Raw genomic sequence first — 17,849 nt, 5'->3', positions numbered from 1 at the left:
ACAAAGTCTGTGCAGCTGTGAGCCACTGGCAACTTGGGGCCGCCTACGAGCGACAAAGAGGTATGACTTCTATCGTCAATAGCTCACAGGAGGGTTGCATATTACGCAAATAGTCATTAAATTCAGTGGATTCAATGTGCTCAGAGACATGGCGCCAAAGGGGCTGAAACAATCAAAAGCAAACAAATTGCAGAACCTGTTTTTCCCTCCTCTTCAATTTTTTACTTGAAAGTGTGTTGTTAAGTAAGATATGAAATATATAATAACAGTTGCAAATCCCATTCCATTGATAAACTCTCCTCAGCTGAGTTCATTAAAGTCTCCACGATGAGACATCTGCACCACCCGGCATCTCTTTGTGTGTTCATTTGCAGAGTGGATTGATTTGACACTTGAAACACTTTCATGCACACTGAAAACTGCACCAAATGAGAAAACCAAAGTGCCTTTATTATAATCAACATGCAGTTTACAGGGAAAACAGTTCACAGATTAGTGTCTACAACACACATCTAGCTATCCCTGCAAAACTCTTTACAATTTAGGAAGGTTATTAAGAAATTTTTACAATTAGTCCGTATTTATGCCTCAAAAAGAAACATGTAGAAAAAAACAGCCCATGAAATGACAGAAATACTTTATTTCATAACCAGCAAGCCTCTATGAGGGATTTGCGAGCAGAATTAATCATGCATGAATGCAAAACACAAACAGGGAAACTAATATGTATGTAAATAGTAAATACAAAGTGCAATGCTAATTTTCAGAATACATTCATCACACTTGCTAGTTATCCAAATAAGGTATCGTGTCATTTCTTTAAGTTGGCTGAGGTCTGCATGCTGGTTCAGTAAACTCGTTTCCTATAAAGAACTGTAAGCTAGTATTAATTCCCAAGTTAATGCCATCATGGCCAAACATGCAATAGTCATTGATGGAGTTCAAATTAGTTTACCAGAACAAGCTATTTCTCTGAGCTAGACAAATGTCTCTGTATTTACATGAATGCACATTTGCATTTTAGTGTAAACATATTATGTAGCAAGTCCATTGTCAGGGACTGAAGGTCCTTGTTGACTCATAGTCCGACATACACTTGGGTTTGATGCCTTTAGCGTTATAGTAATCCACCACCTGGTTCGGGACTTCTGCCAGAACACTTTTCGCCAGGGCAGCTGGGGACGCCTGCCAATACAGACAGACAGAGAGAGAGAGAGAGGAGGAAACGGAATACGTTAAGAAGACTTTCGCATCACTGGCCATGCGTGACTCTTGCAGGCTGGAATTCACAGTTGAGCCTGATGCTGTCATAGGCCGAGCATGGTGAGACTGACGTGATCAGACAAGCTTGTAACGGGGAACCCAAACACTTCAACATAGGGTCCTCTGGGGCTTTGTTGACATATGACAGGGCTCATTTTAGAATAAGGAAAGTGAACTTAAGATTTTTAGGACATCTGTTTTTAATTTTATTCCCTACATTTGAACACTTTGTACTCCTTAAATGAGCTTGTTACCTTTTTTTTTTGTTCATTTCAATGGACATTGGGCTGCTCCTTCTGGTGTGCATGCTTCAGCCACCAGGGGGCAGTATAATATAGAGATAAAGCCAACATACACTTAAAAATGCTGAGCTGTTTTCCTTCCCTACTGCTGGATAGTTGTGGACTTGAGGATTACTTTTACCCCAGGATGGGTTAATTATATTGACCCAGCGGATTGGATCAAAGATTGGATTTGAGCTGGCTGCCATTTTGAAGTTGCGTCACGTTGATGTCAATTTAATGTAACGCTCTCGGGGAAAGTTTGTATCTCACCGCTGTAAATGACAAAAGGCAAAAACATTTACAACAGGGTTTCAGCTGGCACACATCCACCACACACATCCCAGTTTCTTGCTCACTATCTCAACATAATTCCCCGAGACAATGCACCATCAAAGTCCACCCCCTCTAATTCCCCCCCCCCCCCCATCCCTACTGGCGCTCCACTCCTTCCTACCTGATACATCCAACTGCGCCTGTCACACACTTGCTCGCTCCTCTTAATCTCCTCTGAAAAGAAACGACAGAGCAGAAAATCACCTCTCCACCTCTGTCACACACTCCCTTGCTCCCTTTTGTCATTAGCTCCACTCTCTTGTTGACCCTCTCCTCCGCCAAAACAGCCACCCACGCTCCAACCGACCATGCCGCCACCTCCGCACCGACTGTTTATTTTGACCACCTGCACATCCGGTTATCAATACGTTCAAGTTGACAACTTTCCATGTTTATCGAGTCGCCATCCAGCAGACGCACACTCCCTGTTTGCTTTGAACGCAATTGGTTGATTGCTCAACCTGCCACAGAGTAAACTTAGCGTGACAAATTTAGTCAAACAGGGCCTGTCAAAGCCTGACTAAATCAATGCCAGCGCACACACAAATAGACACAGACAGATCACTGATGTGCTTATTATCACGCCCGCTCACCACATTTGATCATCCTTATACTTTGCTGAGAGTAAGGGAGACACCCACATGCTTGAAATCCTTGAAGGGGACAAACTGGACGATGTCTCGGAGGACGGGCTCGCCCTTGGGAGAACGCAGGATGCCGTCGTCGCCGTCCAAAATCTGCATGTCGGTGAAGTCGGCGTTGCCCACGCCCACGATGATGACGGACATGGGGAGGTGGGAGGCGTGCACGATGGCCTCACGCGTGTCGGCCATGTCGGTGATGACGCCATCTGTCAGAATGAGGAGGATGAAATATTCCTATGGCGGGGGATACGGGAGGGGAGGTTGTTTGAGATAAGGAAGGGATGTGGATCAAAAAGTAGGGAGCAAAGTAGAGATGCAGGTAAACACAGTGACTATGAAGCATATGGAAAAAAATAGATATTTTTTTTTTCTCACCATGGCCTCTTTGGTGTGCATCTCCTCCGAGGCGGACGAGGCTACTTTCTGGATGATCGGGGCGATATTGGTGGGCCCGTATAGCTGAATCTTGGGAAGACAATTCTGGTAGGCCTCAACCACACCTTGGATCCCTGCGATGCAAGATGACATGAGTTTTTTTTTTGGTGTAATAATCCTCACAAACCAATGATAGCACATCCAAGCTCACAGCGAGAAAGCAACAATGTGCAGAGAAGAGAACAGAAGCCCTTTTCACACATACAGATGAGTGTTATTTCTCTCTGTGTCTTGTAGCTTGAAATACTGGTGCTGCATAGTGACAAATCTCCCCAGTTGGCTGTGTGCGCGTGCGATACAAGAGGAGAAAAACTGGCTCGACTTTCCGAGGAAGTGACACCGGGAGAACTATTTCCATCCGGTGATGCATGAATGTGGCTAGAAAAGCCAAGTACGGTCGATTGTGACCGAACATCTCACCGGCACATTCGGGATTGTCTTCATCGAAGTTCACGGCGAAATCGTGTGACACCTTCACGCGGGCAGAGAAAACTCTTCTGTTACATCTGCAACCAAAAACTTGCCGTACACAAACACACGCAGGCCACCTACCTTAAAGTCAGGCGGTATTAAAGCTCCAAAACCAAAAGCTGGGAACATTTTATCGCTGGAGAGACCCCGTGATTCATTGAAGAGACAAGAAAGAGAAAATAAGATGAAAGGAGTTGGAATTAATAATTTTGTGGCGTGTGTGTCTCCAAATGAGGTGAATGGTTGGAGTGCTGGCTGTACCTGTCATAGTCTTGGCAGATCTCCCCCACGGCTACTAAAGCTTTGAGATACTCATTGGGTTGGTAGGGGTGGATGTAATGGAGGGAGCAGCTGTTTCGTGGATCCCCATTGGATGCTGTGAAGTCTATTGCCACCTGGGACACACACACACACACGCACGAGCGTACATAAAGCACGGCGGCAGCACGAGCGCTTCCCATTTGGTGAAGATTAGATTTGACGGAACTCACGGTGAACTGGATTTGACAGCCTCCCATGATATAATCCAAGAACGAATACATTTTGATGATCTGTCAAGGGAAATATGTTTTAGGAGAAATCAACTGGAGAAAGTTGCACTCGGAGGAAAGGCGTCAGCGAGTATAGCAACGTTCATTCGTTTGCTGGATAGGGCAGTTATGATTTACACCGGTGGAAAAAAAAATAATCCAGCTGTTTGCTTATTATTGAGGTTGTTAAATAAAATAAGCGCCGTCTGACAAAAGTGACCAGCGATGGAGTAAATCAATTGATAGACGATGTTAATAAAAAGCAGTTTACCTTACAGTGGTTAAGAAAGACGACTCCGGAGTTTCTGTAGTTCTTCTTTTTCATCTGATATTTAGGATTGATGCATTCCCACTGAATAGGGCCAAAGGATAAAAATGATTAAAAAAACATTGCAATATTCTGTAATTTTGTGTTGCATAAGAATTTGCCTTTGTGAATATCAAATTTTTTATTTAATATCTAAAAAGTCACTCCGAAATCAACAAAGTGCAATTTTGATTGAGACTCAAAGAAAGTCCTTGAATAGCATCTGTGTCCCTGAATTGATCTGAAAAATGTTTTTTGTGCGTGTCCTTCACACCGTGAAAGCAAAGTGAAGTGGAGCAGCATACTAAATGTTGACATCTTTTTTTTTTTTTCCCTAAAGTTGCTTCTCACAGAAAAAACAAATATTTACTCGCGAACGTGTATCATTTTTCTCACCTGCTTGCCCTCCTGCTCTGCCCTCATCTCCTTAAATGTGGTTTGGAACTCCCCAATAAAATCATGCTTTCCATTAGAGTCCCAGTCCCAAACGGTGCACTGTAACACACAGAGCGCCCCCCAGTTAGAGAGCAGCATCACCTGAGTAAACACACACACACACACGAAGGCGCGCGGGAAAATGCCATGTTGAATGATTGATAACGAGGTGTTGGTGGGGGGGCGATGGAGCGGTGAAATATTAATCTGAGGATGCTGAGAGGGATGTGGCCTAAGAGACACCGTGTTTTCCGCATGTGTGTGTGTGTGTTGTGGCATGTTTGTGTGTGGAGCCAGTGAACAAGATAAATGGCTGCAATCGCCAAGAAAAAGCAAGAGTCAGCAGGCCAACAGTGCGCTTAACACAAAAAAAAAAAAACGCCATTCTTTAATTTTAAAGTAGCTCAAGGCAACGTTTGTTTTGTTGTAAAAATCGATCGAATGTAGTGAAAGGCAAAAACACAAAGAGTGCGCTGTGACCTTTTGAGGTTACGCTAACGACTAGCAATCACAACTAATTACTAAGCTTGATTGAAAACGTCAACCGCTGGTAATCCTCTTATTTCCCGATTTAAGTGGCCGAACCTAAAGTGTCATGTTTGGCGGTTGCGTTCTTGACTCGCCACTTGACGCTAATTTGTGTCGTTGCCACTTCAGCGACACAAGAAGGGAAAAAAAACAAAAACAAACAAAACCTCATTTCATTCACTGAGCTTAACAATGGGAGGTAGAGCTGTAGGAAAATACACTCAAAGATAAAAGCGACAAATTTATGCATTGGGTGAAACCAAGGCGGTGGCGGGAAGATAGAAATCTGCGCCCTGCCATTTCTCACTATAGCGCCAATACTTCATACAGGTAGCCCGGGAAACCATTGCCGATGGCGTCTATGTGTGTGCGTTAGCCCTTTCTTCCCGCTGTCAGGATCCATGCAGAGTTAAGACGCTCTGAATATTTAATGAGCGAGCTCATGTTTATTCATGCACCCAAGGATTGCGTTGGAAGTCGATGTGTCCACTCTCACACTCGTTTACACAAATCTATTCTGGCAAGCAAAGGTGAAAGTTTAGCAGTTGGAGCTCTTTCGCGCCTCTCTTGTTCCTAAAATAACACAGGGACATGAAATTGTGAACATGACCTGATGTCAACTCTTGGCTTGGTTGGTGACTTATTCCTGTAAAGCAATTTTCCCCAAAAAACAGTGACAGATATTTTTAAAAAGAGACCTGCATATCCCAAATGGAGCAATTTTATTTTATTTTAGTTTCTGATTTGTAAAATGACCACAAGGGGGTGATCGATACCGGTATTGATATCGATATCGATACCAAGAAATGGTTTGGTATCTGTACTGATAAAGATTTGTTTCTCAATAACAAATGGTCTGAGAGAAAATTAAAGTTATAAAATATAAAGTACATCTATTTGTTTTATGATTTCATAAGGATGGTGTTAAAAAGTTAGAAATACACTCATTTGCATCCTGTGCCTAGAAGGAAACGGTCCAACCAATAAAAATTGTGAAAACAGAATAAATTTAAAAAAAAAAAAATGTTGACCATTTTAAAGACCGGCTATAAATAATAACGATCGCAGACTCGCCTTTAGCTCTCTTTCCTGGTCTCCGCTGCAGAGCGTGTTGAAGGAAACTTTGAAGGATTTCCAAACAGGGCTCAAGTTGTTCATGACCGTCTGAATAAATCAGTCAACATAAAAAAAAAACACACACAAGACTTTTAATACTCACCAGAGATTTGGTCATTAACTCCCCTTTTGTGAGCATGTGATTACCTCTGTCCGGTGTACAAGAGACTCACTCCCGTCATCATTTATCCTAAAAATCTCCAGGAACGGATCTGACTTGCTGAAGAAGTCCTTCAAAGTGGGAAATAAATCATCATTCATACTGTAAAAGCAATCATTATTTCTCTCACTTTAAATTGTCCACCTCTCCCTTGGTTACAGTTCCCCTAAGGCCCAAAGTGTTTGGATTAGTCATTCATGACTGTGCCTGTGCGCATGCACAAGAGGCTTGGAAATTAATATAGTTATCTCCGCGCCTGAGATAGTAGGGGTTACTCAAGGTGTTGAATATCTCAGCGGGTCTCTTTTACATTCAACATTGGATTTGCATGTATTGTATGGCAACAAGGAACTCCCCACGAGGTGGTACAAACCTTGTCGTCGAGTTTACGAGCACTGAAGGAGAGTTCCACGTAGTCGTCGTTACCGGACAGCTCCTCCGCCGTCACCTTTTGGAGGAAAGTGAGAGAAGATAAGGGATGGAAACGATCGCAATAATTGTCATCCTGAATGCGAGGTGTGATGTGAAGAAGTGTCATACCATGATGGAAGATTTTCCAGCAGTGTTTCCTTGTTTGAGGAGTGATTTGGTGAGCTTCCTTTGTGAGATGATCTGAAAAAAGCGATAGAGAAAATATTGACTTTTTTTATTTATTTATAGGAAATAGAAGCAGCCTTTTTTTTTTTTTTTTTTGCTAACGGCTGACAGATGACTAAAAGCATTTTGTTGTTGCTTCAATAACTAATCTGAAAGCGGTGCAAAATAAACAATGTAAGCCACCTTGTGACACACAATGTTCCCGCAGAGGATTTGTGCCTCTGGTGTTTATCCGCTGCACTACCATCAAGCAATATGTGACTCCAATGAAAAAAAGAAAGAACAAAAAAACTCTTTACAAGACTTGTATTGAAACCGCTGTTGGCTTTATGTTATTCAATTTCAGTAAACCTCTGGTTAACACTTGAAAAATAAAATCCTCTTCCTTTCTTGTGTTAGTAATCCAAGAACGCTATTGTATATCCCCCCCCAGCTTTGTTCTCTACAAAAAAGCACATTTTATAGTTCGGTCGTCTTTGTGGCAAAACAGAATTTAAGATGCTTAGTTAGCATATCCTGAGGATTAGCTTAGGTCATCTGTCTTTTTTTTTTTTTTAATGAGCGTGATGCCTATTTTCCCCTCTAATTGCCCTTGTTTAATGAGGGAAACTCCGTAATAAAATACACATTTAAATATTGATTGCGCCGCTATTAAGAAGGAACCACATATAAATTGATAGTATGAAAAAAACCGATATGGTCACTAGAGTGGTTCCACTTCACTCGGCAGCTAATGTGTCCTTGAGCAAAGCACGGAATCCCCTTTCTCTTATTATATAGGATGTAAATGAACAGATTCAGTGCACATTCCTGAACAAAATTGGCTTTTAAGCGGCCCACTACAGCAAGCCAGGGCTCAAGGACATCTATCCCATAATGTTAGTGACAGTAGCTGACTTCAGGCAAAAAAACATCCCATTGGGATTCCATGCACTGCGGTTCTTTGCCTCCCTATTGCCGCAATAATAGGACACAATTGTGCGATGCACGATTAAAAGCTCAGCGGACTGAATTGCAAACTGAGTCTCTTGTTTTAGTGCGTTGCTGCATTGTATTAGATGTGATCACGATTTAAAATATGAATATAATTATGGCAGTCAGATTAGAAAATCTGTTATGCTGAAATCGAATCGGGTTTGACATTTGACCTGTCCCAAGGTGCACTCCATGGCCCCGAGAAAGTCAGCATCGCGGAGGCCGTTGTTGCCCGAGCTGATGTCGTGAAGTTCAAAACGCAGCCTTTGGACCTCCTCAAAGTAGTAATCCACCAGAAAGATCTTGGAGAAGACTGGGCTGCTACTACTGCGGATCACCTCCGTTCGGTCCACCTTCCGACAAACATGAACTCATTTAGGCAAATCTGATTCTCGTTATTTTCCTCATCTCAGTTATTCGTGATATCCATCCATCCATTTTCTAAATAGCGCTTGTCTTTATTAGGAAGATGAGAATTTATATTCATGGATGCTGACTGACGTGATAAACTGTTGTCACTTTGAAAATTGATGAGGCTAAGTAAGCCTGGAGTCATTCTCCTTTCGCGTCTCCTTTAGTGCAGATACAAAAAATGACTCAAATAAAAGATGAGTTCAATCGGAATTTTGTTGACGTCCGCATGACTGTAACGCATAGCTCAAATAAATCGACTTTAACTGTACACGACCGGCCGTTATATCCTTAAAGGTGCAATTAGACCCAATTCCCAGATGGCAAGTGTTCCATTTTTATTGTGGTGGATTTTTAATGGGTTATTTTGTGGTTCCTCAGAAGTGTACAAAAGACAGGATGTCATTAAATATCCAGCAAACTGCCGGTGCGCATGGATTGCAAATCAGCCGACTCCTCAGCACCGCGGCCGTTACAAATACAATTAGATAGCGCTACATTGTGCACACTTATCAACTAGCTGTTTGACTACACAGAGAATATAATTGTTCAAATGTTCTCCTCTCCCCAAGGAAGAAAGGAACAGAAGCATAAATCAGCCTACTGGGCTTTTGTTAACTTGTGTGCTTGTTTTCTTTCACACACACACATTAGCACAATGTGAAGGTCACGCAAGCAGTGTGTGTAGCATCTCATTCTCGGAAAAGAAGGAAGTGTGCTGAGCAGTATGTTTTTGTTGTTGTTGTTAATGAGAACCCATTTTGCCCTGATAGTCTACATTTTTCTCTTTGGCTTAATTCCTGTAAAAGTCGAGGTCAGCCTGTTACATCAACAATAATATTAAAAGTCAAAGTAGAAAACAGCTTGGGTTAAAAGATTGGCTGTTACTTAGGTGGATTTGATGGACTTTACCTCAAACCACTGGCCATGGGACTGCATCTTCAGAACCACGCAAGGGTCGGGTTTGGAGAGGGCGTCTCGGTCTGAGATTCCCCGACAGGCCACTCGCAGCTCCACTTTGGTTAGGCACGGAGAGCTGATGAAGCCCAACGTGGCCTCTGCAGACTCGTAGATATTACTCATCATGAATGCGCAATCACGCGCTAAAAGGAGAGAGAGAGAGAGAATAACAGATGCAATTTTAGATGGACAGATTTCAATCATATCCATCTATCCAGATCATTTTGCAATATTATAAAGTCCCTCTTAAAATGCCCTAGAGTATCATCCATAAATGTCCTTTAATTACTCTAATAAATGTTAATGTGCTAACATTTGTCAAGTCAGATCAATTTAACATCTGGTTAAAGCCAATATTGAATTTATTGCTGCTGAAGACAAATGGATAAAAGTGCACGGATCCATTCTGCGGCCTCCGGCCGCTTTGTCTCACCCGAAAGGATAACCACAGGTCTGAAGATGTGCTAATGTAGATGGTGGAAAGTGAATATAAATGTGGTGGTCCGGTAACATCACCCTTCGGGACTTAAGCTCTCGAAACTGGGTCTGACTCTGACCTGGATCTCACTCCCCCCCTCGTCCTCAATAATTCATGTTTCTTGGGTTTGTGTGTGTTGGTCGGTGCCGAGTATTTTTAGCAAAGTGGCGCCGAATGGGCTCACTGACATGCGGACATGGATGCAAGCTTAGGACAGATGTGTGACAACTGACACTTGGCTTTCGTAATGCTGCCACGAAAAGCAAAGTGAAAAATGCAATGATAACCATAGAACAAAAACTGTGAGTCAGACAGATGACAACAAATTGACAAAATTGTTAAAGTGAAGGAAAAAAATCTCATTTTCGGTAGGCGACGGATTTTCTGTCAAAATAAAAAAAAACTATATAGCAAATTTAAAATTGACTCACTTTATTTGCCCACATAAAATGATATTGCAGTGGCACTAGGGGGCTTAACACTCATCTCTTATCGGGAAAAAAAAAAAGCCTCTTGCTCTGATATTGGTGTGTACTTCAACCAAAAATCAAGATTAATATGTAATGTTTCTTCAACGCTCATTCTCGCCGCACTCTGCCAATCAATCAAGTGCTCTACCTTGACTGTGTACGCCCATTCACCTTTGGCGGCGCACGTGCCCCTCTGACAGATGTGACATAAATGATTCAGTCACAGGAAGCATCAAGTCGACTGCTATTGCCCTTATTGATTACCAGACGAGGTGCAATGGTATTGCCTTTTCGTGGGATTTACTAAAGAGGCAGCGTGTCAAGGAACTCTTGGTGGGTTGATAGTCATGACTGAGAAGACAAAATTGTGTTCAGCTGACTGACAAGACACCCAAAATTGATTTATAAGTGGTTAGAGATGAGGAGGAGTGAGGGAGGAAGAGAGAGGATTACATAAGGGAGGGCAAGGGGGTGAAAGAGGATGAAAGAAAGAGAAGAAACAAGCAGCGGCGTGAAAAAAAGATTACAGAGCTTCTCTTTTTTTTCTTCTAAATGAAGCAACAGCTTTTGAATTTTATGTTTTGTGCGGCTTTTTAATATGCATAAGCAAAGGCCCACTAAACATAGAGGAATTTTTTTATCTAACTCCACCACATGATGACAAAATGTACATACGTTGCGATTTTTTTTTTTGCAAAGCATGCAACACACTTTTCATGCACAATGCAGAGGAGGCAGCTTTTATGCACAAAACTCACCCCACTGAGACTTGAAGAGAAGATCGGAGCAAGCCGAAGAACTTCCACGCTGCTGATGTGACAATCAGGGGCACCTACCTCGCCGTCTCCGGACCCATTTCCCTCCTCCTCTCACACGCTTTTGTCTATCAGGATTTCAGTCACCCACAACACTGCAGAGCTGAGGATGGATGCCGCTGACAACCAAGAATTAGAACCGCATTCAAATTCCCAGCGGGCAAGCGCGGCCAGGGCGCGCTCCTTTCCCTGAGTTCACTCTGGATGGAAAATGGGAGAAGGAGGGGGGCGGTGCGCCACTTAACCGGAGTTTGTAATCCGCTGAGTCCACCGGGGGGCCGCGGGGAGCGCGCAGCATCCAGGGACCCCACTCGACTGGCAGTGCGGTGCATCAGCGTCATCTAGTGGCCACATGGGTGATAGCGTTGCTTCTTCTCCGATTCTCCAATTTGATTGGCTTGGATGCGCTTCAGCGGTTTTATAATAAGCAATGACCGCGCACCTGAGACCGGTTGGTGGTCCATAGAAAAGGAGCCTCCAGCAGCAAGATGAGTTTTCTGGGGAGGAATTAAAACTGGTCAAATATAGCACTCTCAAATGTGGCTGCTATTTAGATTGATCATAAAGTAGGCCATTGTATGCTATATATTTATAAGCTATTTTCCCCCCCCTGTATTTTCAGCATTTGCCATCAGACACACTTTCCAAAAAACAAATATTCTTTACAAATACAATACAGATTTTGTTTTATGGAGCAGAGTAGTATCCCACACTCACTGCTGACAGCAGTACAACCAAAATTGCTATTAAATGGAGTGAGTGGAGTATTGTGACTAAAGTATTACAATTTAATGAAACACACGTTGGAATTTGGGGAGCAAATGTAGGTCAATGCGTCTGATAGTGAAAAATACATCTGGTGAACATGTGCTTTGGAATAATCTGTATTTCTGAGACTTTGTGGTCACTCTATCTATTTTAATGCATGTACTGCAACTTTGCCAAATGTGATGAACATAAAAACAAACGATTTCCAAGAGGCTTATGATGTGTGGCTTTGCAGCATCAAACGATTTGGGTTTGAAGCTTTATCATGAGGTCACATGGACAATAGCCAACATAAAAGATCACCAAAAAAAAAGCACAAGCAAACACTTGCATGATTTTGTGCGTTGGGACAATTTTGTCACGCTGATGGTGAGGTCATCCCGTATTTTGGAGTGAGTGCGCACCCCATCTTTGTGCGGTACGACCACGCCCCGGCCCCCACCGCGGAGTCAGTGCACCAGGCTAAAGCTAAGCTAATGGTACATCCGGGCACTCTGCTCCGTTGACAACCCTGCGAAGATGGCGACTACTGGGAGGAGTGCATTATTATCCTCCACCTTAACTGGATCCAAGACCACGCTGGAGAACCCGGAGGAGGATGACGGGCAGAATTTATGGTGCGTGTGCAATTTCTTTCGAAATACAGCTCATCGATAACGGAGATGCCTCGAGACGCTAAAGCTCGATTCTTCCGGCGAGGAGATTGGTTTGACAGCTAGCCGCCTGCTAACGAGGCTGGCTAGCATCAGCACCAGACTGGAGGCTGGTGACAGTGGATCGAGCTTACTCAACCTGTTATTCAATGTAATGAATGAATCATGAATAGTTGGGGGATAATCGGCGTCTTATGTCTGCAGGTCGACTATCCTGAGCGAAGTGTCAACCCATTCAAGATCAAAGCTACCATCCGGGAAAAATGTCCTGGTTATGGGTGGGTACTGTATTTGTGCAACCTATTAGCTAAATTGCATACAAATAAATTGAGACTAAATATCAGATGTGTCAGAGGTGACGATCTGTTGAGGTTTGCACACAGGTGCATTACCTGAGTGTGGACTATAGTCTTGCAGTGCAAGTCATTGTAGCACGCTAGTGGCTATAGAGTAGTGATGCTGAGCAGAGGATGCCAACCTCAAAAATGAACATAAACGCCCTACTTTTGCTGCTATACGCTCGTGCAGGGTTAAGCCGCTGCCTTGGATGGCGGGCGAGTTTATTGATGTGCAGCGTGGCAGACATGGGAGTCAAGTTTGGTTCTAATCAAAACATCAGCGCTGCATAGAGTCCCTCTGTCGGCATGAGTGGACAGAGCACAGTTGACGCAGCCTTGTCAGCGCAACAGCGATAAAATTGGCTCTCAAAAATGCTTTTTCTTTACTACCTGGAATGAAGGTAAACCTTTTCTCTCGCTTCATAAGCACCAGGGCGTCGGCAATGAAGATCTGAAAAATAAGAAAACATCTGCTGTAAATGTATGATTTGAAAACACAAAATATATAACAGTATGTGTGTAACTAAGTGTACCTTTGTGTGTTTAGGGGAAGTTGGCTCGGGGAAAACCACCCTGGTTGCCAAGTTACAAGGAGTCGAAGAGTACATGAAAGGTCGAGGTCTAGAATATCTCTACATCAATGTCCATGATGACGACATTGACGGTATCTCACACTATTTCATTTATCTCAAAATGTTTTTCTGCAATCTTCCCCTCCTAACTTTGACGTTTGTGTTTAGACCACACGAGGTGTAACGCATGGGTGTTAGACGGAGACTTGTACCACAAAGGTCTACAGGGAGTCGCCGTACCGGTAGACTCCATCAGCAACACGTTACTGGTCATAACGGTTGACATGTCGCGGCCGTGGAACGCGCTGGACTCCCTGCAGAAGTGGGCGGCGGTCGCGAGGGAACACGTCGACAAACTACGAATCCCTCCGGAAACGCTGCGGGAGCTCGAGCACAGACGTGAGAAATATTCCCGCCCTGTGCTTTAAGCAATGAAATGCTGACCATATCATAAAACATTGTCTGTGTGTAGTTGTAAAACAGTTTCAGGAATACACAGAGCCAGGTAGTGGGGAGGACGGGACCTCGCAGAGAAGAGCCGAAGAGGAGGAAAGTGTGTTGCTGCCGTTAGGAGACAACACACTCACGCACAACCTGGGCATACCAATGGTGGTGGTTTGCACGAAGGTATGTTTACTCACTAAGTCTATCAATGTCAATAATAATATGATAATGCAGTCTGATGGGTGCCGATTTGTTCCGCATTGCCCTCTATCTGACATCAACCCGTCTGTCTGTCCCCTCGTAGTGTGATGCCATCAGCACTTTGGAGAAGGAGCACGACTACAGAGACGAACACCTGGACTTTATCCAGTCCCACATCCGACAGTTCTGTCTACAGTGTATCCTTGGTTTGAAATTTGAATAGAATTTAGTTTGGGTGATTCCAAACAACAACAACCTTGACAGAGGTAACAGACGGAGCGTCTCTTATTTACACATCAGTGAAGGAGATGAAGAACCTCGACGTGCTATATAAATATCTGGTCCACAGACTTTACGGCTTTCCATTCCACTGCCCTGCGCAAGTGGTGGAACGAGATGCAGTCTTCATGTAAGTGCGTGTGTACCTTATTGACTAAGGTTACGCTGCACCTCTTGATTTATGTGCAAGGGGTTTCATTTAACGGTCAAGAAATAACCCTTTTCACCCTTCGTCAGTCCCTCAGGTTGGGATAATGAAAAGAAGATTGCAATACTTCACGAGAACTTCCAGACAATAAAGACGGATGACGGCTTCGAGGATGTGATCGTCAAACCGCCAGTCAGAAAGGTAGCGGCATCGGCTAAATAATATCAATATTGAATTTAGTGTCCTCAGTATTAGTAGCAAAGTGTTTTTTTTTTGGTATCTCCCATCAGATTGTCCATGAAAAGGAGATTCAGGCTGAAGATGACCAAGTGTTTCTGGTGAAATTGCAGGTAAGCTAACGTGCTAAATGTTGCTAAAGTAAATAAATATTAAGATGATTATTTGTACTCTTTTCTGTAGTCACTGCTCGCCAAACAGCCAGCTGTTACTGTTGGTCGACCAGTGGTAAGAGGACTTTTATTTTATTTTTTTCTATCTTACTTGATCTGACCCACAAAAAAACGGATTCCATTCACAGGACACGACAAGCAGAGCACCCAGCGGTTCACCGCGGACAAGCAACCGTTCTGCAGCCGCCAACGTCGCCAACGCCATGCCACAATCAGGTTGACAAATCTGCCACCATGAGGCAGTTAAAATTATTCTTTTTTTTAATGCATTTTTGTTTTGTTTTTCCTGCAGGTCAAACCAGTGAGGGTGTCTTGGCTAACTTCTTCAACAGTCTACTGACAAAGAAAGCAGGGACAGGAGGAGCCGGAACGGCAGGAGGTGGCAACAACACGCCAGGGACAGTACGCAAATCAGGTGAGAAGGTTTTTAGGACGTTTGGCTTATGTGAGCATCCAGTCTTCCCACAATCCTGTCATGACTCATCCCTGCCTATTTTTCACTTGATTTATCACTCCTCTCTTCCAATCCCTAACATTTTGCAACATCATCACACTTCAGTTCTTGTATCGATCACACGGTAAAATCATGAGAAGTTTTTTTTTAACCGCATTCCTCGTTTTTGCTCTTCAATCTCACTGTTAACGTCACCCACGTGTGTATTGTGTGTGCGTGCGTGCCCCAGTCAGAGGATGTTGGCCCCGATAAGGTGTGTGTGAGCAAGACAATCTTGGATTATCGTTGCTCGATTATTATTGCTCTTCTATTCCTGTCTCCTTGCTGAGCCTTTTATGACAATCCAAGCATGAAGGAGCCAACCACAGCTGCACCCATTTTGCGAGCAATTTTGAATCCAGTATTTGCATAAATGTAGAGCTAAGCACTTATTAAAAAAGAAACCAAAAGTGCGTTATTGTTTTAGGGCATGTTGCCTTGCATTTGTTTGCATTTACCTGTGCCACACACATTACACATGATTCCAAATATGGCTGGCCAACCCGAATACTAAAATATCTTTAATTGTACCTTGTTCAAATAGTGATTTAAAAAAAAATTATATTTACCTGGCGTAATCATTTTCTGCCCAATTCAACGAGGGTCACAATGTTCTTATTTTCATGTGTACATGTGCATCCCTCCAGCGCAATGACTTGGAATTGTTTGGTTAATTATTGCACTGGCTGATAAAGTGACGCATGCTCTAAGAATGAAGAGGTGACTCTCCCCCCCCCCCATAGCAAATCTAACGACTTTTTTTTTTTTACTGCTATGGCTGCAGGCTCAAAACTGGGCCTGAGCGATGTACAGGCGGAGCTAGACCGCATATCCAACCGAGAGACGGACTTGGACTTGCCCAATGCCAACGAGACCGCCGCCACCGACGGCCAAGACACATGAAGACCATGGCGCTTCAATCCACCCTGTTCTTCTTCTCTCCTCCACCTCAACCACCCTCCCTCCCTCTGCTCTGACACCTGGAAAGAAAATGGTGGACACCTAGTTTTTCTACCTATCATCTGTCACCCTCCACATGAAGACTTGTCCCATCTCTCCGTACCTTATTCCAAAACCTACCCCCACCCTTCCAAATCCCAAATGGCTGTTACACTGAGGGGGGTCACTTTTAATGCAAGAATGGTTACCTGTGTAAGGGGGACCAACATGGGGGTGATGGCTGGAATGATGTTTAAAATGATTCATTGCAAGACTGATAGTGAAGGTGTTATTCCATCCATTAATTGTGATGGTTCACTTAGTGTTTTTTTTTTTTTTTTAAATGGTAGAAACTGCTGAAAGACATTTTGAAGAAACTGCACTTAGATAATAGGATTGTTTGGCCAGTGACTTAGGCAGAGGAAGGGAGTGAGATGAAAAAATATTGCCTGAAACTATAGTTTTTGGGGGGTTTTTTTGCATTTGTTTTTTTAAAGAAGGGATAAACATACCTGTGTGAATGTGTGTATGTATATGAGAGAGTGAAATGGAAAATGAAGGACATAACTTTAAACTATTTGTATGTTGAAGTTCTATTTGCAAACCAAAAAAAAGAACAAACATGACTATGCTCTACACTACACTCACTGAAATACACTACACCACAAAGTTAAAAAAAATATATATATTAGACTTCAGTCTAGAATGACACACACCTTTTGACATTTGACCCAAACTCCCTTCATGACACTTAGAAAGGCAAATGAGCTTTACTTGGGCAGAATGACGTACCCGATGACTTTGTAGGCAGGGTGGTGTGTGGCCAGAAGATGTCAAACTATGGTCGGGTCACATGAAGAATGTACAGCCATCGTCTTGCTGATTGGTCCTGTTATTTCAAAGCTCTGTGTCGGCGTTTGTATAATCAGATCTGTAAGGCAGTCAAATAAAGGTATTTATTCGGAGTCATTCATTGGATGTCTTTTAATGTTGATGATTTTTATCAAAACAATTACTGCAATTCCCTCAATAGAAAGGAAGAGTATTGCTGCTGTTAAAATGTCAATGTGCTATTCCAGTTTTAACAAAATTGGGCCTTGTGGATTTTTTTTAAACTAATGTACAGTGCAAATCCACACCCAAGGTAAAGTTTCACTAAAGTCAAACAACTTCTTTTGAATCTGGATCATCTTCCATTTGTAGCACTGTTGATGTTACTATGACAACCTGCAAATTGATGTACTCTTATGGACTTGTTACTAATGAGTCACATTCCACTCTAATGAGGATACCTCACCCTTTTTCAACAACCAGAGCAACCGCATCTTTTGTCACAGACTACGCCTTTGAAATGTTCTTTTAAAGAGCGATAAGTATCACCTAATTGCGTAA

At 43.0% G+C, this 17,849-nt stretch overlaps 2 protein-coding genes across 4 annotated transcripts; one reads left to right on the top strand and one right to left on the bottom strand.

The window, feature by feature from the left end:
* Positions 1-429: 429 nt before the first annotated feature.
* On the bottom strand, positions 430-17,386 carry cpne4b (copine IVb). 2 transcript variants are annotated; one of them, XM_037263333.1, is made up of 19 exons: positions 17,250-17,386; positions 13,362-13,422; positions 11,655-11,709; positions 11,156-11,553; positions 9,402-9,592; positions 8,252-8,431; positions 7,047-7,118; positions 6,880-6,954; positions 6,494-6,577; positions 6,305-6,394; positions 4,664-4,762; positions 4,232-4,312; positions 3,922-3,981; positions 3,692-3,825; positions 3,512-3,566; positions 3,380-3,431; positions 2,900-3,033; positions 2,522-2,758; positions 430-1,185 (listed from the first exon to the last, which is right to left on the bottom strand). In XM_037263333.1, the coding sequence occupies exons 5-19, from the start codon at positions 9,573-9,575 to the stop codon at positions 1,054-1,056; spliced, it is 1,659 nt and encodes a 552-aa protein (XP_037119228.1). In that variant the 5' UTR covers positions 9,576-9,592; positions 11,156-11,553; positions 11,655-11,709; positions 13,362-13,422; positions 17,250-17,386; the 3' UTR covers positions 430-1,053. The 2 variants fall into 2 exon arrangements, with proteins under 2 accessions (XP_037119228.1, XP_037119229.1); XM_037263334.1 differs by having other exon boundaries at positions 11,156-11,412.
* dync1li1 (dynein, cytoplasmic 1, light intermediate chain 1) lies at positions 12,454-17,422 on the top strand. 2 transcript variants are annotated; one of them, XM_037263341.1, is made up of 13 exons: positions 12,454-12,597; positions 12,838-12,911; positions 13,519-13,635; positions 13,712-13,942; positions 14,016-14,170; positions 14,292-14,385; positions 14,462-14,597; positions 14,705-14,816; positions 14,906-14,965; positions 15,036-15,080; positions 15,154-15,241; positions 15,318-15,440; positions 16,303-17,422. In XM_037263341.1, exons 1-13 carry the CDS (start codon positions 12,500-12,502, stop codon positions 16,419-16,421), a joined length of 1,452 nt encoding a protein of 483 aa, XP_037119236.1. In that variant the 5' UTR covers positions 12,454-12,499; the 3' UTR covers positions 16,422-17,422. The 2 variants fall into 2 exon arrangements, with proteins under 2 accessions (XP_037119236.1, XP_037119237.1); XM_037263342.1 differs by lacking the exon at positions 16,303-17,422 and adding an exon at positions 15,709-15,918.
* The last annotated feature ends 427 nt before the right edge of the window (positions 17,423-17,849 follow it).

This window comes from Syngnathus acus, chromosome 11 (genome assembly GCF_901709675.1).
Source record: "Syngnathus acus chromosome 11, fSynAcu1.2, whole genome shotgun sequence".
Taxonomy (NCBI): domain Eukaryota; kingdom Metazoa; phylum Chordata; class Actinopteri; order Syngnathiformes; family Syngnathidae; genus Syngnathus; species Syngnathus acus.
The sequence above is the reverse complement of the archived record's forward strand: the minus strand, read 5'-3'. Positions and strand labels throughout refer to the sequence as shown.